General features: G+C 38.4%; 1 protein-coding gene and 2 long non-coding RNA genes across 3 annotated transcripts; 1 reads left to right on the plus strand and 2 right to left on the minus strand.

Annotated features, from left to right (window-relative positions):
* Positions 1-517: 517 nt before the first annotated feature.
* On the plus strand, positions 518-9,555 carry LOC149118268 (uncharacterized). The gene is made up of 4 exons (XR_016208196.1): positions 518-781; positions 1,131-1,193; positions 6,405-6,488; positions 7,670-9,555. It is a non-coding gene; the product is annotated as an uncharacterized LOC149118268 (long non-coding RNA).
* On the minus strand, positions 9,496-15,362 carry LOC149118269 (uncharacterized). Its single transcript, XR_016208199.1, has 4 exons — positions 15,097-15,362; positions 14,469-14,540; positions 14,284-14,375; positions 9,496-10,275 (listed from the first exon to the last, which is right to left on the minus strand). It is a non-coding gene; the product is annotated as an uncharacterized LOC149118269 (long non-coding RNA).
* Positions 15,363-16,813: 1,451 nt separating this feature from the next.
* On the minus strand, positions 16,814-17,700 carry LOC149118270 (substance-K receptor-like; the record flags this gene model as incomplete). The annotated part of the gene is made up of 1 exon (XM_089282435.1): positions 16,814-17,700. A coding segment is annotated over one exon (681 nt), but the record flags the coding sequence as incomplete, so codon positions are not given.
* Positions 17,701-22,988: the final 5,288 nt, after the last annotated feature.

Genomic DNA, 22,988 nt, shown 5'->3' on the forward strand with positions numbered 1-22,988 from the left:
AAATAGCATTTAGCACACTGTATTGCCATTAGTTTGAAAGATCAGTTCGGAAACCTTGGGGTTACGTGTCTCGTGACGTCGGCCTGAGCGCTTACATTTTAACTTTATGTAATGCGCATGTTTCTGTTTCTGTTCTACAAAAATATTCATTCAAGTTTTCAGATTTACGTTAAAATCGTGTAGGAACGCAATCTTAACTTTTTTGTTTATTTTTTGTGATACATACATACGCCAGAAAATGCATCAAATGAACGGCCAATATATAGCAGCTACTGCTGCATGCATTCCAGCAATGATTTATATTTCCAGAAATGATGTTATATTTAATTTTTGGCTCTGTAAAACTCACTTTCCCCGAAAATGAAGACAGCATGATAGGAAATTTAAATTCCAAGCACTTATTGTGACATTGATATGACCATCCAATTAGATCGTCGCATTTTGACGACCTCTGGTGCGTGGTCACGAGCATTTCAAAATTTAAATTGCAAATTATTGATGCGAAGAAACATTTGTCACGTTGTGTTCGTTGGTCGTAGACTTTGCCATCCACGTTCAGAACTCAGCGAGCAGAAATAATATTCTTTTCTTGTCTCTCATTGCTACAAATCTATCAATATTCAGAGTAGGATATGCCCGTACATCAGGAACTGCTACTGAACACAAATACCTGTGACAAGAACTATACTTCAAGCAGACTTCTCAAGCACGTGCTTCGCATAAACCAGAGATGTAAAAGCCCTTGCACGTGAAATTTGATGGCTTTTGGGTCCTTCTCGAGGTAAGAACTATCCTCAAAAGTAGATATTACAAGCAATTGTTCATATTTGCCGACTGAACACAAACTTACATCATGATCAGTAGGTTGTATATCTAAATATGTCCCATGTCCAATTAATCTATCGTTTCTGCTCAAGTCAGTCCAGTTCACTCTCAATCTTCTTGCATTTGAATTCTTTACTTATTTCGCATTTCTAGTAACAAAGTTGTTTTGTTGGATTTATCACCTGCAGATTCTAATGCAAAAAGAAGTTGCAGTTATTAAGACCAACAACAGTGGGAATAGTTGTGAATAAGCCTAATTCATTTAATTAAATACTTATTTCTGTTCTTCTGAATTTTTCTTCCAGGCAAGAAAGATGGCTGGAAAACTGACACTCGTGAGGGTATCCGTATATAACAAGATTACTCAGGTAACTTAAAAATTATTAAGCTTCTTGAGGTCAAGTTCAACCACTAAAGAATTATTCTCCTTACTTTACTAAACATTCCCTATTGTCAGTTATGATATATGATAGTTTGGTACTGTTAGTGATTTCATTTACGCCCGTTACTTGTATCCACTTACCTGACAAATGTAACAGATGTTGCTAGGAAAACCCAGAACTTAGTTGATAAGGGCTAGCTGTGTTTAATTAAGAAAGTGATAACGAAGAGCTCCAAAAAAGAGGAACTGAGTTGTGGGGTTAGACCCTTTAAGAGGCATCATTTGGATTTCTCTCACTTCTTGACGTTAGTTTTGGTGCATCAGAGTCACAGTTCTTTAGCTGGCCAGTTTCTTTATTTTCTCTCATTATTTTCAGCGGTAATTTAAGAGTCCCTGTCCATAACTAGTGAGACAATCTCAGATAGTGCAGAGCGCAATTGATAGCTCTGGTACAATAGTCCCATAAGTACTCACCCCTACGAGGTTCACTTCCGGTTTGTGTCTACCTTGGTAGTCTGCTACGGCTTTTCCCCTTTGCAGTGTGTATGTTTCAAGGTTGTATTTTCATTCAAGGTCCAAAAATTACGCACAAATTAATTACTACTGGTGCTTTAAGTTGATTTTCGTTCATTTTAAATTCAACAATACGCTGAAGCAGCAAACGTGACAATTTAGCTCTTCACGCCAACTTTGTAACTTGATACTTTTGTTTTCCTCGCAAAGCCATGTAATATGAAACCCCTGTTTTCTCCAAAACATACGGAAGATGTCCTTGTTTTTTGGAGATAAATGAAAGAAAGTTAAATATCTGATGTAGTGATGAAGAAACGGAACAGAGACGATGTTTTACTAAAAATGCAAATTTTTACCGATGAACAAGAACTAATTTAATTATCAGATAGTCACGAAATACCACTTTCTTTTTCTGTTGCCACCTTTGTTGTTAACAATAAAACAATTCAAAATTAACACACAACGATATTGATGGCTGAGAAGCTTTTCAACGAAAAGTATTGAAGATAAACAGCCCTACTTGGCCGATATGAATGAGTCTCCTCAAAGACTGATTAAATTAATTTGAACTTTCATTAGGTGCCACGGCGTCTGCAGCAATATTTGAGCATTTTCCTGGTTTCTTTTGTTACAAATTCACAATTTGCGGAGTATTAAAGCCACTAACTTGAGAACTTTTTGGTCTCTCTTACAGACACAATTAAGGCAAGAAATAAACAAGTCGCTAAGGAGAAGCAATATATTTGAACCCTGACAAGCACACTATTGTAGATTGAAAACAGCAGATGATATTTCTTGAACCGACCTGTTTGTAATTCTAAAAGCTACGCAGCCACAGTAACGTTTCACTTTTGCAATAAAAAGGGACAATTGGCGCTACCTGAAAAATAACTGCCGTCCTTGGTCACATGACACGATATATAAAATACTGCGTGTAAAGATAGTGTATAACACTAACAATGCTAGAACGCATGCGTCTTACATGTTGAGCTCTACCATAAGGAAAACCACTCAACATTTGTGCGTGATTCCGTATGCAATGTATCCTTCACCTAATATAGAAGCCACGAACCCTAACTAATCTACGCATGCGTTTAGGGCAAATTAGTTTTGTTCTAAGGAGAATGGTACCACAAGGAGAGCAAGGGGTTACCTGAAACAAATATATAGCTTTGCGATGTTCAAAGTTAAGCGACGGCGATGGAATGTGTTTTACGTAGAGTACACATGTACCTTTCCCACCCTACTCCCACTACTTCCTTGCCTCTAGCCTAATTAATTAATTGAAATTAATTAATTAAACAAACATTAAAGTTTACACCTTAGCGCCATAGGGCCATAGCGCCATAGTGCCATAGTGCATTAGTTCCTTAGCGGCAGGCAACCCCCATAACCATCCCAATAGTGCACTCTGCACTAAAAATGGAAAATAACTCGGCAAGAGTCGAAAATTCGATTTCGCTCATATTTTTATGGTAGATAGGCTAGGGCATGACAAAAACTACTGGATAGTTTTTTTGACAAAATATCCTTTTATTTCAACGAAATAGGCAAATTACCAAATTCCGTTAAAATCGTCATTTAACGCACCATTTTACTAAACAAGTTTGAGAGCCTCGCATGCAAAACCACATCATTCTTCCGTCTTTAAAACACTCAAATATTTTTATGCAATGTTTAAATGTGTACTGGGTTGATTTTAGTAAATGTACCGTTGTCTTTTTGGGTGCAAAATAATTAAATTTCGAAGACATGTATTTCATTTACTTAAAAGTACTTCGTGAATATAATTAATTTTCACCATGTGCGAAACCTTCAAATGGATCAAGCTTCTGGTGGTTGAATCGCAGAAGGATGGTCTACAGATTCCTGTAAAAATTTCTTTGGGCAAATGATTGTGAGCGACGCGAGAACTTTTCAAAGTACGTTAAAAATGCAAATATTTGACGATCCGTCGTCAAATTTCAATTTACGGGTTAGACGTATATTTTAGCATGCGCCACATGACTTGACCTATGTTAAGCTGAAATAGACACAGAGCTGATAATTTCGAAATGTTCTAACCTCATTTGCTGTAAAAGGCAGGTCCAAAGCCGATTTGACGTGTTTCTCACACCATTCGTCGCACATAAAGCAGAAGTTCGCTTTTGTTTACATAACGTCCGATGTACATCGCCAACTGTCAACTTCTTTAACAGTCGAATACCATGAATCTGTGACCCTCTTTCGACACATATGATCACCACTGCATCTAAGTCAAAAAGGGCTAAGTCATTTGTAGCTAGATAGTTGCTTGCTTTGCACTACAGTACACTAAAATATTACGTTTGATCATCATGGTTTGATGGCTTGAATCCTTGCTTCCAGCGGTTCCTTCTTCGTCACGCAATGCTGTCATCCCATTTTAGGGGGTAGGGGTACGACAATTTCTATCCTAATACGTAAGGCTCCGTAAGGCTTGGAATCACTGGGAGCACACAATCATGTTGAGTAGGAAGAGATTAAATTAAGAAATGAAGAGAATGAATAATTTACCATTGTCCCTGTTGTTATCTTTTACTCGACCACCGCTACCTACCTGCCCCTGCGTAATACTGTAACGCTAAACTCATACCTAGGTCTTTTCGCGCTATGCAATTATTTTTGGTTTAAATGTAATACACTGGGCTACCCTCGGGGAAATGGGTGGCGACCTCTTAACGGGGCTAACCGCTTAAATAGAGGTTGGTGTACCTTGAATATTTAATTTTTCACTATCGGGCTATAAACTTCCTGGTGAACATGGAGTCAATTCAAGACAATCATGATAGACGTGTGTTTGAATCATCACTCGTCATGCTCCTTCAATTTCAGACTCTTATCTCCCATCACCCTTTCCAAAACAAAGTTCTTAAATTTTGGGTGGCCGCTTAATGGGGTAAAGAAAATAATGAAACCCTTATCGGAATGACCAAATGATGGCCGCGGAGGTAACCGGTCAATAGGTGTTTTATTTACAATATTTTACTGACGATAATTTTGGACTGTATTGACAACAGTCCTCTATTTTCTGTTACATACCAATGCCTCGTCACTAAGCAAACAAAATACGCCAAATAAAATGGCATGACCAGGGCTATTTACTCACGTAATTACTAATTAAATTTAGTCTGTTTTTCTCACGAATTAGACACGTTGTGATTTCCTTTTTTTTTTTTTCAGCTAGTTCTTGCTTCATTGATCTATAATTTTTTTATGGCGATTTCCTTAAAATTCTAGTGAGTATAGGCAGTAGCTTTATCAGCTGTTGTCTGAAACATCAGAACGTACAACAAACGTGATTTGGACCGAGGCCACGTACACTATAGAATACGATTATATAGATATACATATATATTATTATGTATATGAAAAAACAGATGAACAATGATTAAATTGTTTCACTTATCCTGAGAGTACCTCTATACAAAATAGATCAAAATGTGCAGCATATGCCGTGACAGCATTGCGTGACGAACAATAACGGCTGTAAGATTGTGCTGCGCCGACACGCCTATCAGCAATGGTCAGCAATCGATCAAACGCAATATTTTGGCGTAGCGCAAAGCAAGCAACTATCTACAAATGACTTAGCCGTTTTAGACTTAGATGCAGTGATGTTCATATGCGCAGAAAGATGATCACAGATTCATAGTATTCGACCAATAATAGGTTGACAGTAGGCGATGTACATAAGACGTTAACCTTGTGTAAACAAAAGCAAACTTCTGCTTTATGTGCGACGAATGGTGAGAGATCGACTAGAAACACGTCAAATCGGCTTTGGACCTGCCTTCTACCGCAAATAAGGTTAGAACATTTCAAAATTATCAGCTCTGTGTCTATTTCAACTTATTATAGGTCAAGTCACGTGGCGCATGCTAAAATATACGTCTAACCCGTAAATTGAAATTTGATGATGGATGGTCGAATATTTGCATTTTTAACGTACTTTGAAAAGCTCTCGCGTCGCTCACAATCATTTGCCCAAAGAAATTTTTACAGGAATCTGTAGACCATCCTTCTGCGATTCAACCACCAGAAGCTTGATCCATTTGAAGGTTTCGCACATGGTGAAAATTAATTATATTCACGAAGTACTTTTAAGTGAATGAAATACATGTCTTCAAAATTTAATTATTTTGCACCCAAAAAGACAACACAACATTCCCTGAAATCAACCCAGTACACATTTAAACATTGCATAAAAATATTTGAGTGTTTTAAATACGGAAGAATGATGTGGTTTTGCATGCGAGGCTCTCAAACTTCCTTAATAAAATGGTACGTCAAATGACGATTTTAACGGAATTTGGTAATTTGCATATTTCTTTGAAATAAAAGGATATTTTGCCAAAAAAACTATCCAGTAGTTTTTGTCATACCCTAGCCTATCTACCATATGAATATGAGCGAAATCGAATTTTCGACCCTTGCCGCGAAATTAAGAATTTGTCTGATTTTTACGGGCAGGCACTCTTAATACCAATCATATTTTTGGGAATTTAATGCGTGGTCACTTCAAAGCTTGACAGAGAAACTCGGAAACTACTTTTTTCGCGCATTCTAAAGCACGAGCCTTAGAAAAAATTTCTCTTGGTTATTTACCAGTTTGTTGTTGCCTTTAAGACCCTCTACACTAACGTTTTTTCTTAACTTTTTGTAGACTGGAGTTCAGTGTTGCCATGATAAACCGACGCGCTTGATGAATCGTTCATCGGAACTGACGTGCTCAGTTCCTTCAAAAATGGTGAGTTCATGGTTCTCAGTTATTTACTGTAAATAGCATATCTATTATTTCAGTAAAGCTTTGCGCGGAAATTGGCACCTCATGCTACTGGAAAGTAAATAAAAAACCGGTGAAATCACTCCGGTTTGCAATTGGTTTAAATCGTGATTCGGCTTAAAGCAATTGAGCTTATATATATATATATATCGATCTTCACTGCACTACGAAAAAGTGGACAGAATTTAATGGGCGACTTTGCTTTAGAACAAATCTGTTGTACCTGGAAAACGTGACTAAAAAAGATCCTTTCTGGTTCAAAAAAGAAAAGAAAATACTTTGCTGGCTTTTCGATGATTTGGACCAAGTTTTTATACGTTCCTGCATAATGTGGGTGACCTTGAATTAACTTCAGCAACACTTCGTCACGTTAGCCGCCATTTTGGTTTTGACATTGTGTTCTCCATAGGCCGCTTCGATAGATTAATATTGTAACACGGCTCCGAGGCTTTCAGCACAAACTTACATATTTGGTGTTGTTTTCTTTGTATCCAAGTCTCTTTTGGGAATTGAGAGACTAAAGAAACTTTAAAAATTTACAATTTTGACCCGAAAACCTCGGAGCCACGTTAGAATATTATATATCGAACGTAGCCTACTGGCAATCCACTTGAAATCAGACGATTTCTACCATTTTTATTATTTCAAGCTGTCTATACATGATATCCTTCAATTTCAGTTGTTTTCAAAGCGTCTGTGCAAAAAAAAGTGAGTGAAATGCTTAATATCGTGGATGACTACTTAGAACGTCTCTGACAAACCCGGGTGACCTTGAATGACCTTCAACAGGGCGTTGACTTTCTTTATTGTGATGCAAATTAACCACGTATAACTTGAAAGTGGGAGAATTCGACTAAATTCTTATATCCTAGTAAGTCGAGATATAATATGAGTATGGCACAGGAACTGGATTCAAACGAAGAGTTAATTTTCCAGACCTTTTTTATCTCGCTCAATTTGACGGAAATTAAAGAATTTCAAGGAGTGCTATTCCCCTAATAATCCAGATGCTTACAGCTGCAATGCATGCTTGCATGGTTTTGGTGCGTGTGATAGCACTCTCATGTGATTATTTGTAGAAATTGCTCTGTGCAGTTCTTGTTTAATGAGACTATTGACATGGACGGGTTTCAATTTTCTTACAGATTGAATCCTGGTACAGCACTGCCGCGGGACACAGGGACGGATTTTCATGGATTAAGAAGAAGAGAGTAAATCACTTTGTATGGTTTATGTGGTTCGTTAGGTAAAGAACAATAATTATTCCAAAAAATATTAAATGTCAATTTCCAGGAACAATTAGGACATCAAATTTCGTCTTACAAATTCGCTTAGGTGACAAAACTTGAACTTGGGAATCTTGTCTTGATGTATGATCAAATTCTCATAGGTTATATTAAAAGAAAGGTATGCTCTTTTGTAAAGAGAATTTAGAAACTTTGAAGTGCGCGGACCCATGCCTGTAAACCAGAACTGGTATTGTCAGTTATTTGATTTAAAATTTTCAAAGGAATTTCGTTTTTCGCTTAACCCGTACGGCGCAATTAACTCTGAATATTTCCAATTCTAAAATCTTGCCGGGCAGGTAGATGCAATTTGATTGAAATTTTTAAAGAAATTTCGTTTTCACCTTACGTGTACGGCGCAATTACTTGTGAATATTTCCAATTCTACAATCTTGCTGTACAGTAATATGCAATTTAATTAACACTTTTCAAAGGAAGTTTTACACCTTACGTGTACGGCGCAATTAACTTTGAATATTTCCAATTCTAAAATCTTGCCGTGCAGTTACAAGCAATTTGATTGAAAATTTTAACAGGAATTTCGCTTTTTACCCAGCTTAAGTGTACGGTGGAATTAATTGTGAGTATTTCCAATTCTAAAATCTTGCTGTACAGTAATATGCTATACAATCGGAATTTTTTAAAGGAATTCCGCTTTTTACCTTAGCTTACGTCACGGCGCAGTTACTTGTGAATATTTCTAATTCTAAAATATTGCCGTACTTCTTACTTCAAGTCCAACATTTGTTGTTGACCATGCGACTTTAGTTCATTTTAGTTCATTTTAGTTTTTGGAAAAGATATTTTTGCCTTACTCTTACGGCGCATTTGTGATTTTTACCAAAAGATCTCGCCGTATTTTTCTCTCCAGAGACCTAATTTCATTATTCGCCATGCAACCTTATGTAATTTTTTGAAAGTTTTTGGTTTAGCATTTTACAACGAAATAAATTAAGACTGGTTTTAAAAATCTCGCCGTACGTTTTATCGACCGTGACTCATATTTATTGAAGGCAATGTAGTTTAATTTCTTTTTTTGTTTAACATAAGTCGTTTCGTCTTGCGAATGCTTCAAAAAAACGTCGCCGTACTTTTTGAACTGTTAGATTTGACAGTAAATAACGCAATGAAAGAATTCACGAAATATTCTGAAGAAGATATAAAGTTCTAGCATTGTACAATTTATTTAGCAAACCAAGAGAATTATTCCTGAGGCAACCTCTGAATTTCAGCATCTAGTTATATTTTCGTGTGGTTTCTTTGCATGGGTCCGCGCTTAGTTAGCTAGAAATTTGTATGACATGTTTTGTCGCTAGAATTTTACGTGAAGGACAAACAGCCTATTACGTTATTTTTCCGGCATTATTTCCATCAATTTTCCACCCTTAGTAGAAGTTTGCTTACAAAACAGCTTGAAACAGCACTTCCAATTTCACATTTAAAGTCATCTTTTGTTAACAAGCTACGAAATTGTATTTTCATTTCTTTTGATTGTTGTAATTATTTCCTAGATATTTTTCAGACTTAGTCCTTAATAGTGAGCTGTTTTAAATAACTACTATGATCGATAGATACAGAGAAATTTTACGACTCGTAAAATTACTCTGCATCTATTGACCTTAGTAGTTAGTTAAACAGTTTTCATACTTGAAAATAAATACTCAATAACGATCACAACTTGTAAATCAGTTATCAATTAAAACTTTATTGAATGGAAATAAAGAAACAATATTGTAATCAACAAATGAGTCTTGTCTCACTTAACAAAAAAAAAAAAATGCGCGCTTTTAAAGGGGCCTGGAAACTAGTCGAAATGTAGGCTCTCTTTTACTATTTTTTGACTATGTAGGGTTGCCGACGCGGAAAAACGTTCTGCACTTTTAAACAGGGTCTAGTAACAAGTCAAAATAAAGGTCGGCTTTTGAGGGGCAAAATCTGACGGCAAACTGCACAGATTTTTCCCGCCAAAAGACTTAGTTTATTTTTGACAAATTTCTAGACTCCATTTAAAAGCGCAGACTTTTTTCCCGCCAAAAGACTTAGATTATTTTTGAAAAATTTCCAGGCACCGTTTAAAAGCGCATACTATTTTCCCGCCAAAAGACTTGGTTTATTTCCAGGTGCCGTTTAAAGGACCTACTATTTTCCCGCCAAAAGACTTGGAATTTTTTTGATCAAATGTCAAACACGTACTACAAGCAGAAGTTTTTCCTCAATAAAAGACAATTTTTTGATTGGAGAAAAAAAAAACATAAAGCGCAATTGCTTCCCGTCAAAATGCTTAGAATTGTTTCTTACATATAAAGAAATTTCCTTGATTTAAAATTCACGGCACGGTCGCGCGTTCTTTATTGATAAATATCTGTGCAGATTAAGCAAAAACAAATTCGACAATGTCAGCTTGCTTCTTCATCGTGGAGCGTCAGTCTTCACCAGCTCAATAGTGCGATAAACTACCTTCAGTCCTGACAGAAAAAATAGAAATAACATGTTAATAAGAGAGAAGTGATGAAACCTAGTGATAATTTTACAGTTAATTTTCGCGTTAGGAATATAACAAAACACCAGTACTAGATAGGTCAAGCATGACGTTTACGGCAAACGGCAGAAATTACCTCTGATTTTATGTTCTTTCCTTCTAATCCTTAAATAAATCGCTCAAAAAATAGAGAATGTCTGCTACTATTTCATTGCTGCCGTTTGCAGTTTCTCATAAACGTCATGCTAAACCTCTGTCATTCAAATTCTGCACGAAGGCTTGCACTCCTTATTGTGAACGTTTTCATGTATAATTCAAGCATTTCTAATTATTTCGAGGAGATAAAATTACGCTCCGTGATATGGAACATCACGGTACATTAAAAGTAATCCATAACATTAACCTAGTGCCTTTTGTATTCGCGAGTTTTTAATTTCGTTAGCTTGGTTGCTTAAGGTTCTATTTGGAAAAATACATCCCAAAGTACTCGGTCAATCAAATATGTATCGCACCGCTAAGTTGAAACACGAAATCTTTTAAATTATCGTCAAGGAGGATATCATGGTTACGCCGTATTAATATCATTATTTTGATGTTGTGAAAGCACCATATTTTCCTTCAAGTCATATTTAATAGTAATAGATGCCTAATTATTATTGTGGAATCGCAATCACATCAGCTTAGAATAATTGGTCAAAGTTTTCGTCTACGAGATTTACAAGAGTTGAGCCCGTCACTCAACTTACAACTCCCAAGTGATTCAATCTGCACGTAAATTATTATTCAAATCAATTTTTTGCACATAGGGACGCCAAGATACTTGAAAATGCGAATTTGTTTTATTTTCGGCACTCTTTTAAGTTGACCTTATTCCCTGATCAATAATAACGTTGACTCGCCTTCTTTGTTGTTTTCTCGGCTGAGCAATATCAAAAACAGAAAACAAAAAAATCCAAACAGCTGAGATCTGCTTAAGTTGCTGGCAGCTAAGTAATATATCAAACACGAAAGACCGTGTTTAATCACGTTTCCAAACACCGAGAAGAGAGTTGAAAATAAGACGGGCAGTGAAGTATATTCTTGACGAACTTACAGGTGTTTGAAAATGTAGTCAAACACTGTTTTGAGTGTTTGATATGTATTCTAAGTCGAAACTAAAACTAAGGAGAAAATGGGGAAATAAAGTCGCAAAATCTGTGCTAATTTAGATCAGATATCCAAACACCGTCACAATTCCAGCACACCCCATTCAGACCCTCTCAACAGTTTGACGCTTAATCTTAGAAGCAGAGTGAAATGTTTACAGTGAAACGTGGCATACCGTGGCCATCGAACAAACTTTGTGGCAAGTCAGCCAATCGGGGAGCGCGTATTTGATTGACAGGTCCACCTTCTGACATGCAAAGTCTACACCTAAATTGCTTCTCTCTTTGGTTGTCTTGCTTAACAGATTAACGTGTAATGTACTATTTCCTTAACCATATACGAGAGTATTGTAAAGAAACTGGTTAAATTACTGTTTTGACATTCACTACACGTTCAATTACCGTCACTGCTAAGACATCGTACTCGGACGTATGAAAATGGCTATCTTTAGGGGCTGGTTAAAACTGATTTGAACCACTAAAGCACATCGTAAAAGCCTGCTTGCTTTGATGAAAAGTTTTGCCACGCAATTTAGTGAAGATAAATTTGTTAACCTTGGAAAACCTTGAAGACATAGAGAGTTCCATTTACACAAATCATCTACTATACAGTGATTTGAATTCTCTTAGCTACAACTCTAAAACCTATATAAACACGTTGAAATAAAATGTTAAAGCGTTTAACTGCTGCAACAATACTTTAATCCACGTTGAGTTCTTTGTTCAGCGTTCTTTACTTTTACTTTTGTTTGCACTTGTTATTAAACTCGGAATGTTTCGTTCAAAATGATTAACATAGCCTTCAAGAAATCACCAACGCTCAAAACTGTTCAAGGAAGGCGATATCGCACGCTGTGATTGGCTAATCATGACTAATATCAAAGCTGAGAACAAATGATAAAATTGAAGGCAGACTTATGGCAAACTTATTATGATCTCACTCATCAAGCTTGTCTCTGCACACTCAATTTAGACAGGACTGTTTCCAATTTTTTAGTTAGTCAGTCAGTCAGTCAGTCAGTTAGTCCATAAGACAGGCAGTTCAACATTTAATCAGTCAGTTGGTCAGTCTATCAGTCAAACAGTACATCAGGCAGGAGGACCGTCATGCAGACTATCAGGCAGTCAGTCGGTCAATCAGTACATCAGTAAGACAGTCAGACATACAGTCACTCAGGCACTCCAGTACCGAGTCAGGCAGGGAGTTAGTCGTCAGTCAGTCGGGCAGTCAGTCATTTAGTTGGTTAGTCAGGCAGTAAGAGATTGAGTCATTCCGACTGTCCGTCAGGCAGGCAGTCAGTCAACCAGTCAGTCAGTCAGTCTGGCAGGCAAGCAGTCAGTCAGTAAGACAGGCAGGTAGGCAGGCAGGCAAGCAGCCAGGGAGGGTGACAGCCAGTCTATAAAGCAGGCAGGCAGTCAGTCAGTCAGTCCGCAGGCAAGAAGGCAGGCATGTTTGGCAGGCAAGCAGGCAGGCATGTTTGGCAGGCAGGCAGTCAATCAGTGGGTCAATGGGTCAGTCAGTCAGTCGATCAGTCAGTCAGTCAGTCAGTCAGTCAGTCAGTTAGACAGATGGCCAGGCAGTCAGTCAGTCAGTGAGTCAGTTAGACAGGTAGCCAGGCAGTCCTGTAGTCAGGTAGTCAGGCATTCAGTCACCCAGGCAGGTGGATAGGCAGTCAGTAAGTTAGTCAGTCAGTCAGGCAGGCAGGCAGGCAGGCAGTCAGTCAGTCAGGCAGGTCAACAGATTTCAGTCACTTAGGGCGGCAGGCACTTAGGCAGCGAGTCAGTCACACAGTGAGGCGGTCAGACAAGCAGGCAGGGAGGCAGTTCGCTACCCAGTCAGCCAGCCAGTCAGTCAGGCATGCAGGCAGAGTATAGTCAGACAGCCGGTAAGTCGATTAGTCAGTCAATCAGACAGTCAGTCAATCAGTCAGGTAATCAATGAGTCAGTGAGTCAGTCTGTCAGACAGACAAGTAGTAAGGAGGTCAGAGAGTCAGTAAGTCAGTCAATCAGTCCGTCAGGAAGGCAAGCAGTCAGTCACTAAGCATTCAGTCAGTCATGCAGTAAACCGCTTCGACAGGCAGGAGAGCAGCCAGGCCAGCCAGCCAGCTAGTTCAACACGCAGACTGTTAAGCAGGGAGACTCTCATTCAGTGACTGAGTCATTTCAGTCAGGCTGACAGTGAGGTAGTCAGTTAGTGAGGTAGGTGGTCAGGCAGGGAGGCAGTCCTTCGATCAGTCAGTCAGTTACCCAGTCAGTCGGTCAGTCAGTCAGACCGTGAGTCTGTTAGCCAGTCTGTCAGGTGGGCAGTCGATCAACCATTCTGGCAGCCAAGCACTGAGCCAGAAAGGCAGGCAGGCAGGCAGTCAGTCAGTCAAGGAAGAGAGACAGCCAGTCCATGAGGCAGGCAAACAGGCAGTCAGCCAGTCCATCAGGCTGACAGATAGTCAGTCGTGCAGGCGAGGCAGTCAGACAATGAGGCAGTCTGTCTGTCAGTCAGTCAGTCAGTGAGGTAATCAATAAGTCAGTCAGTCAGTCAGTCAGTCAGGTAATCAATAAGTCAGTCAGGTAGTAAGGAGGTCAGAGAGTCAGTGAGTCAGTCAAACAGTCAGTCAGCAAATTTGAGGCAGTTATGACAAGTAAAAGCTTAGCCTGATCGGACACTCTGACCGGGCATATACAAATGTTTTTCAGTGCTTATGGGTTTGTGCCGATTTTGAGATTATTCAAACTAAAAACAGCAGGCCAAACAATAAAAACAGAAAATCTCACCATAAAGTTACAAAACTCAAATCCGACAAACAAACAAACAAATAAAGAAACAAATGCTCAGTGTAAGCGCAGTGCATACCTTCATAGGCGATCCGCAAACCATATCATGAATACGGCTTGATAAGAGAAAATTGCAGTCTTATTTGCTCGCTCTGCCCTGGTTTCTCCACCCTAATAAAAGAATGTTGGAAAATTGACGAAATGATTAAACTATTACATTGCTGTTTTGAAATAACTAGAGCACATCTACAAACTAATGCTCACCATCAGTTTTGTGGCAAGGGACACAAATGAGAAGGTATGCATTCCGATTTGTCCAATCTGCTTGAAACAAATCTAAAACGTAAGGTTGAACTATAAACTAGAAATTTGCGACATATTAAGTTAAACAAATGAAATGCAGGGCAATATCTTATGGCCTGGCTAGTACTCAAGAACTTTTTATTAAGCAAACCGACAAACAAATAGAAAGGGATAAACAAAATAAAACAAACGTGTGCCGGCTAATTTTCCGAACTTTAAACTCTTAATCATGTTAAGTCACCGAGTCTGTGATTAGATCTAGACGATTTTATCGAATTTTATATCATTTTCAGCCGATGACAATGTCCACTGCTGACTTAGAATTTCGTCTTTTAAAGAATCAATCGCACTTTCCTCGAAAAACAATAAAAGGAAGTTTCAATTTTCTTCAAGAAAGGTCGGTTTGTCTGGCAAGTACTTTTGGTTCACAAGTAAATTATTTCATGTTATTTAGTCACCATGCAGACCAGAAGTGTTTTTTTTTTTTAACGAAAACTATGTGCATAGTGTTGGAACCAAAGAAAATCAAAATATTACAGGAAGAGAAAACACCAGTTGATTCAATAGTTGTTTACATAGTCCTACTAACCTGGAAAGCATCAAATGAAGAAGTAGCAGCCACATTAAAACATAACAAGTTCCACTGAGCTCCAGGGTTAAAACCACGTGTAATTAACGTTCAAGTCACGTTTATCGTTGTTTAGGTTCCATTACTGATAGCTGGCCATGGAGCATATCTGTCTTTTTACACTAGCATCATAACCCTCTATTTTCCACGCTTGGTGTAGCGAAGGTTTCTCTTGCTTTGAGAAGACATGAACGGAGCAAGAACCCACGAAGGTGCTGACAAATAGCTTGGCATGAATAATTATCAGCAATAGCGCGTGCATGTGGAATAATTTGCAATGGAAATTTGTAACCAAGTCAAGTTTCGCGCCAAAAATTGCATTTCGTATACCTTTGTAATAACAGTATTAATCCATACAGCCAATAAAAGTCAAGGGACTTTAAATCAGCCATTGGTCATAATAAAAGCACCGTGTTGTGGTTTATTTCTTTACGGTTCTCCTCAATCCAATTCAATGAGCCTTGTAGCAGCTTAAAAGAACCCAGAGGAAAACAAAGGGTGGCTTGGGAGGCAAAAACCATATGACTTTGAAACAGTTGGTTGCCATGATAATTTTAAACGTGAAATGATAACAAAGGAATGAAACATTTCTCAGTCGATTCAGTAGGTTTATGTAGAATTGGTGGTGGTGGTGGAGGTGGTATAGGGTGAGGGGAATCAGGATGATAAAGGGGTAGGGGTGGCTTGTGAAACAAGCGTTTTTTTAAGCAAATGGAAGATTTCCGGTTCTTTAATTTCTAGCCAATTAGAACAAAACTTCAGCATAGCTAAAAGAGGGAAATGGATAGGAAACCTGGCAAAGTTCTTTGTTTTATGTTTTTGTTTTTGTTATTTTGGGGGTTGACCCTGCACAAAACCTGGGAAAATACAAAAGGTGGTTATGTGTGTTCATACAACTAACCAATAGAAGAATTGCGATTATGTAATTCATGCACAGTCAATGAGCATAAAAAATGATGTGCAGGGTCAAGGACCTTCTAACATAAACCGTAGCCTGTTTGTCTGTACTTCTGTGATGTTTACCGGCCTTCATAACCATTTCCCTCTATTGACTATGACTTCAGCGAACAGTCGGATGACGTAAAGCGTTGATATGACTTCAGTGTAAGATATTTTTTTCTCACTTTTTAATCTATCGTCACACATTCATCAAGAGCTAACAACAGTGACAATGATCGATAAACTATACAGAAAGGATATCATATCATGTTTTTAACCTTATTATTGATAATGGATGCATTGCTGTTGAACTGAACTGCAAGGCTTTTCGAACATAAACACGCTTTCTGACTTCTTCCAATATTTCGGAAGTGAATCATTATTTGTTTTATCACACATAACTATCTAGCAAGACTAACAAAGCTTAATGGTTTCTCCACATCCATTGCGTTGGAGAGTAACATAATGATATCATGGCGTGATATCACGACAGAAGAGCGAAATTCAGTGAAGCAGATGTCTTTAAATGTAAGGTTTGAACATCTGCTTCTATCCAAGTGTTACAAACCAATTATCTGACTTTCACCTCTCCAAGAAACAAAATACTGAATTTACCCCTTCTCTTAATACCAAGAAATTAAATGTAAGTCAAGGACAGAAAAAAAGATCTTATCTCTGTCCTGAATGATGTAAATTGAGTGGTACATTACGAGATGGGAAAAAGGAAAAACAAACAAACTTGAACAAACAAAAATAGATATTGTATTTTCCTTCAGAAACATAGCAGTTTGAGGCAGACAGTTGCAAATCTGCACTCCGAGTTTTCGTGGCACAGATCGCCATTACCACTGAAACACTCGTGTAGAAGTATGTGTCGACGGTTCCATTCTCCCAATACTTTGACGTCTTAATCTGAAGATCGCTGCGTCTCTACAGAACTAAAGATTATCTCCGGCACTTGAGCCCTTGGTTGAAGTCAGCAGAATAAAATCCGTAAATTATGGGATTAATAATAAAACTTGACATTTCAAGAATGAAAGAGAGAAAGACAATTTCTGCTTTGCCCTTAGAAACGAACGACCTCATCAAGTCGCATAATTGTGGTACTCCTAAGCAGACCACAAATCCAAGGACTACCAACACAAGCACGCGAAGCGCCTTTCCTGTAGATTTCAGAGCGGCTTGATTAATCACGGGATTACGACGTTTTCTCCTCAGGGAGACGTAGATATTGGAATAAGCTATAATTAATACCACTAGCGGAACGAGAAATCCCAGGATGTAATAAATAATTGTCGCCACGGTACTTGAAGTGAAGCCTTTGATCGACGGAACTGAGCAGTGGTGGAAGGCAACAGTAACGTTAGTTGCACTGTAAGAGCTGGTGTAATTTAGAACCAACGTTTCCGCGTTGTACATTTGTGGCGCTGCGCAAAGAAGAGAATATCCCCAAAGAGCCAGGAGATATCGGTAGAATTTGGGTCTGTGTTTCAAACGCTGAAATGGTCTTGTGATGCTCTGGTGTCTGTCGAAGACGATGATTACTAAACTTGTAAAAACAGCCGTGTTGAACGTGTAGCGAACAGAACAAAGTAGAGGGAGGGCAGCCAACTTGTCAGGCGAGAAAATCGCGCATTAATCCAGCAAGTGCGAGGATTGATAACAGAAGAAGTGTTCATAATTTCGTAAAAGACGAACGAGCACTTCTGTTCATCGACTTGTGCTTGATAACAACCTTCTATTCCTTTCGGCAAACGCTAATATAGGGTCATAAAATGAACACACCAACCAATAGTAAGTGCGCACTTATTTACATAACCATTAGCAAGAAATTGTTAAGAGAGATATCAGTCCCACTAGTGGTTATATTTCTGAGGACTTATGACATTGTCAATATTAGTTCCTTATTTCCTTCCTGCGTGTAAGAGCGATTTCCTTCTAGAAAGGAAATAAAAGACTTCCGGGCTAAAACTAATCAATCAATACACCGTTCCTTAAAATTAATCGGCGACTTTCAAAACTTCGCGTTATTTCATTTAAGTTGTGGAAATTTAAAGAGCCTTGATTGCTGCGTGGCTAATTCAGTAGCACATTAAGGTGCGTCAATCAGCTGCGACATCGATTTCTGTTATTTGAACCCAAAGTAAGGCGCTGAGTACGGGTTGGATGGTACCTGTTGGACAAAAAATGGGATAAAAAATGAGGGGTGTGTGGTGTGGGAAATGAAGGAGTATGGAAGATTCGGAATGTGGAAAGTGAGGAGTGTGGAAAAAGAGGAGCGCGATAATTCTGAAGTGTGGAAGATGGGGAGAGTGGAGAATGAAGAATGTGGAAAATCGGCGACGAGTGGAAAATGTGCAGTACGGAAAATGCTAAGCATAGAAAACAAACCATATTTTTGAGCGCTTTATTTATTTTAGTCCTTGTATTACGCATTTTTGACATGGAAGAAAAGCTAATAAAAACTAACAACTAAAAAAGCTAAAACGGTTATTACGGCAGCTCTGTAGTTCTCTCGAGAACGGAAAATTAAAGAGAGCGCTTATTTTGATCTTCCGGTTTTTACGGTCACTGCTATGAAAAACTATGAAAAGTATAAACTACAACGAACTGTGATACACTGTATGGTTGAAAGGTTTTCTTTCGTCCATTTTATTACCGTATATTAAATACAATTTAATCGTACAATTAACTGAACAACAAAAGCCTTATTCTGATGTCCGTGGCTTCACAACATGGCTGAAACAGCTACCTGAAAGAAACACCGAGCTTCTGTTGTTTTGTTTTTAATTTTGCGACTATTCCCGCTTGGGCCATAAATCGAAGGAGAAAAAATGAGGATCCATGGCTTATAGTAAGACGCATTTACTGGTAGAAAGTACTCTACATGTTGCGATTTAGACTCAGCAAAAGCTCGTGTAATAAGACAAGTCAGCGCACTTACAACGTGCGCTGCCAACCTCAGAACACTCAAAGTCCCGATTCTTCGCTCATACAAACGCTGTATTCGTTACCTGTATTAGGCGACCACCTCTATTAAGTAGCCGCGGCCACCCTGTAGCAGTCCTATGTTTGTCTTTCTTTGTTATTTTTACCTATATTAAGGGGCCACCCTTGAACGGAAACTAAACCACATGTCCATCATCACTATAAAGAAATAACATGTACAGAGCTACTGTAAGGCCCGGTTCAAACGTCGAACTTTACATGTGCCGAATCTAATAATCTAATAATTAGATTCGGCACATGTAAAGTTCGACGTTTGAATCAATTAGGCTCGACAGATTTTTATTTAGTGGGTCAACCTGCCGTTCTATTCGACCGGGCTTGTCGAGTAGAACGGCAAAAGATCGACTTCAGTTCATACGTCGAACTTTTACATGTGCCGAATCTAATGCATACATTACAAATACATTATATAATTAATTTTACCGAGAGTTCTTCACGTTTCCTATTTTTGTCATGCGTACATCGCTTCGTTTGGAACAAAATGGCGGGAAGATCGAGAAGATATGTGTTCCTCCTGCTTCGAGAGCATGAAATGTACTTGATTGAAGTCCATAAACCACTTCTGTATGCGATGTTCCGTATTTGAAAAGGATTAAATTGTAGCGGGTTGGAAAGCAAGCAGCTCGGTGACTTACTGCGAGGCATGTTTTTGAGAGAAAATGACAAAATAAAATGAATCTTGAAGAAATCGACGACGAGGAACTGGACGAGGAACTGTGATGATCCTTGGCAATAAGCAATAATGGACGGCAAACCAGCTTCAAAACTCTTTTTTTGTTGTTTAATGCTAACTACATCGGAGTCGCCTTCTTCGACTTCTTCTACCCTCTTTGATCGCATTTGCAAGAAAAACAAGCTCTTCGTTTCCACAATTTGTCTTTCCCACATTTTTCCCGCCATTTGGTGAGCAATAACTGCGATTAACAATAGTGCCTTTTATTTTTCCCATTAAGTTCGACTAAATTGGATTCGACGTTTGAATCAACTGCCGAACTTAATTATTTGGGTCGACTCAAATTGTGTTAGGTTCGGCACATGTAAAGTTCGACGTTTGAACCAGGCCTAAGCTGATAATCGGCCGTTTAGTATCGTTAACGCTTTCCAGATGTCCGTAATGTGCTGAAGTACAGTATCACATCACGAACCATGCCCAGTGAGTAGGTTGTAGTGATCCTGTATTAAGAGGACACCTGAATAAAAGCGGCCAGTTCCTCAAGTCCCGAGGGTGGCAGTTATATACAGGTTCGACTGTATTACACATTCGTGAACTGAATCTGCCTAATGACCACAACAGGATCGAATACGTTTTCAGTGCGATCGATATTCAGCGCACGATAAAAAATGGTTCCTTTAACAAAATAACATTTAAAAAATGCTAGTCTAAGCTTTTTTTCATAATGACAACTAATTTAATGTTAGACAATTACACTTTTCTTATTTCATTCCCCTCACTAATCACTAGCGGGTATGAATTAATCCTGTTGTAAACTTAGTGATCTCAAACTTTTTTTCAATCACCAATTTTAGGGACAGTAGAATTAACAGATAAGAAAGAAGCCTAACTTTCCTGAAGAAGTACGCTTGTCTCTCCGGCTCCCTCTCAAAGAAAAATACACTCCTCATTTTCCACAATCCACCACCACTGTAAGTCGTATTTCATGCTTTGGAAATAAATGCTTTGTAGATCTCAGCAGGTAAGGTTTCATTAAATAACTGCACGTACGGTAAAACGAATAGCACGTGTTCTACAGAAAACTGAATTAGGAACTTACGCCTGGTTTTCACTAACGACGCAAGCACAGGCGCAAACATAATAATTCTTATTTCACCGTGTAAACGGCTTTGACGCAGGCACAAGCACAAAGATCAAAAATTTTCCTTTTCCTTGTGCTTGCGCTTATGTTTGCATTTGTGCTGCAACAAGTGAAAACGAAATACCGCTCAGGCATAACACAAGTATAAGAATATTTACCTCGCACCTAAACAGTATGGAAGGTTCGGATGATTTTGCTTGTGGTTGTGTTTTGAGTCGAATTTCGTTTTAACTTGGTTCATCCCTATTGCTTGCGTTTGTGCTTGCGCTTGTGCTTGTGTCGCTAGTGAAAATCAGGCTTTAGAAAACTTTTGTATGGCAGTATTTAAGAAGCTGTTAATATATCGCTGTTTATTTCATATTAATTGTTGCCCGAAAAAAAAAAGTACACAATGTCCGAAAGCGTGAGTGTTGTCCAAACACACTCAAATCGCAGTAACAACAAAAACGTTCACAATTCTCACGTCTTATGAAATTGTTATCATTCCAAAAATAGTTATATTGAAACCACGCATACTCTATTTACCTTGATTGACAGCCTAGTAAAATCAGAAACTTAAAAAAGAAACAGTTAATTATTCCTCGTACGAAAAGTTCAAGAAAAATTTAAAACGGCCCTTTCCAGAGCCACCACAAAAACAAAAGTCTTGGTCTTCGTTTGCTTTGATTCTTTTGTCATTGTTTTGTTGATAGAAATAATAAAGGGCTTTCCACAAGTTGCTCGGCAACTTTTTGGCAACTTTTGGTATTTCCAGCAACTTTTTACATTTCGAGCAACTTTTCGCATTCTGGGCAATTTCTACTTTTGAGTCAATTCTGAGAAATCGGAGCAGCTTTTTGTGCTTAAATTGGCCTTGCTTCCTTATTTCACAATGTTTTAGTGGGCATTTTATTATTTTCCTGTAAAAAAGGGGCTAGATCCCCCTCCCCCACTGGGACAGATGATGGGTGCAAGATGCAAGCAGCTGGGCTGCGGACGAAGATTCGCACTCGACTGACTCGAGCTGGGTGTCTCAGGTGAAGAATTTTACAACATTGATATTGATGCGTAGTCTTAACTCATACATTTTTTGGTTTTGATTGAGGGCAAAGGTATTTAGCAACGCTTGTTACGCGGCAAAATTGTATAAAAATGCTTAGAAATCTTACTTTTGTTGTACAATTTGCATATTTTTGCACCAGATCAAATAAAAGAAGAGAGCAACAAAATTGTTATTTTTTTTCTGTTTTTCTGGAGCAACTTTCGTTACAAAAAGCAACTTTTGACCTTTTTTGAGCAACCTTTTTAGAAATTGCGAGCAACTTTTTGGGAAATCTGGTGCAAGTTGTGGAAAGCCCTAAAATAATAACCATATCGTGGTTCCACGGTACACGTTTAAACGATATGCGGCTTTTCCAAAACAGAATACCTGGATCCTTATATGATTTGACCTTAACTCCCTTTTGACAAGGCAAACGTCAGAGAAAGTAGCCTACAAGCCTGGCCTTGATTACCTTTTAGAGTGTTTTCTCCCGAGTACTTTTACTCGAATCATCAGCGTTTTACCCGAAAAATTTCCGAAATTTCTGAAACTGGGGTCTGTAGCACCCCCCCCCCCACCCCTGTCCCCCAGCCCGTATGCCTATGGCCTCCTAATCTAATTACAGAAGCCGTCTAAATAATAGCTCTCTGTGGCAGAAAAATGACCAAGAAGTAATAAAAAAACAAAAAACATAACAAACAAACAAACAAAAACAACAAAGAGGAACCTAAATGGTTAAAAGTGGGAAAACTGCGATGAATTATGAATGACAATGTGGAAAATGTAGGCTAAATTGTTCAAGAAGGAACTTCCTTACTTCGCTCAGCTAGTTGTGAAAAAATGATTTCTCATATAGTCCCAAGTCGAGGGAACTGAGAAGGAGAGAGAAAGATTAGTCCACCAGGATCTGTGTTCATCCATAGATTTAGCCAAGCCTAAATCTATTAACGTTTTTCTTAGTACCTGGCTATTTTTAGCCTCTACATCAAGACAGTATACTCTCGCCTGGAAATTCATCTCTCGATATTAGAATCCCATCTCTTTTACGGGTTAAAGAGAGGATGATGTCA

This window comes from Orbicella faveolata, unplaced genomic scaffold, assembly GCF_042242905.1.
Source record: "Orbicella faveolata isolate gen_17 unplaced genomic scaffold, um_ofav_v1 contig_1, whole genome shotgun sequence".
Classification (NCBI taxonomy): Eukaryota; Metazoa; Cnidaria; class Anthozoa; order Scleractinia; family Merulinidae; genus Orbicella; species Orbicella faveolata.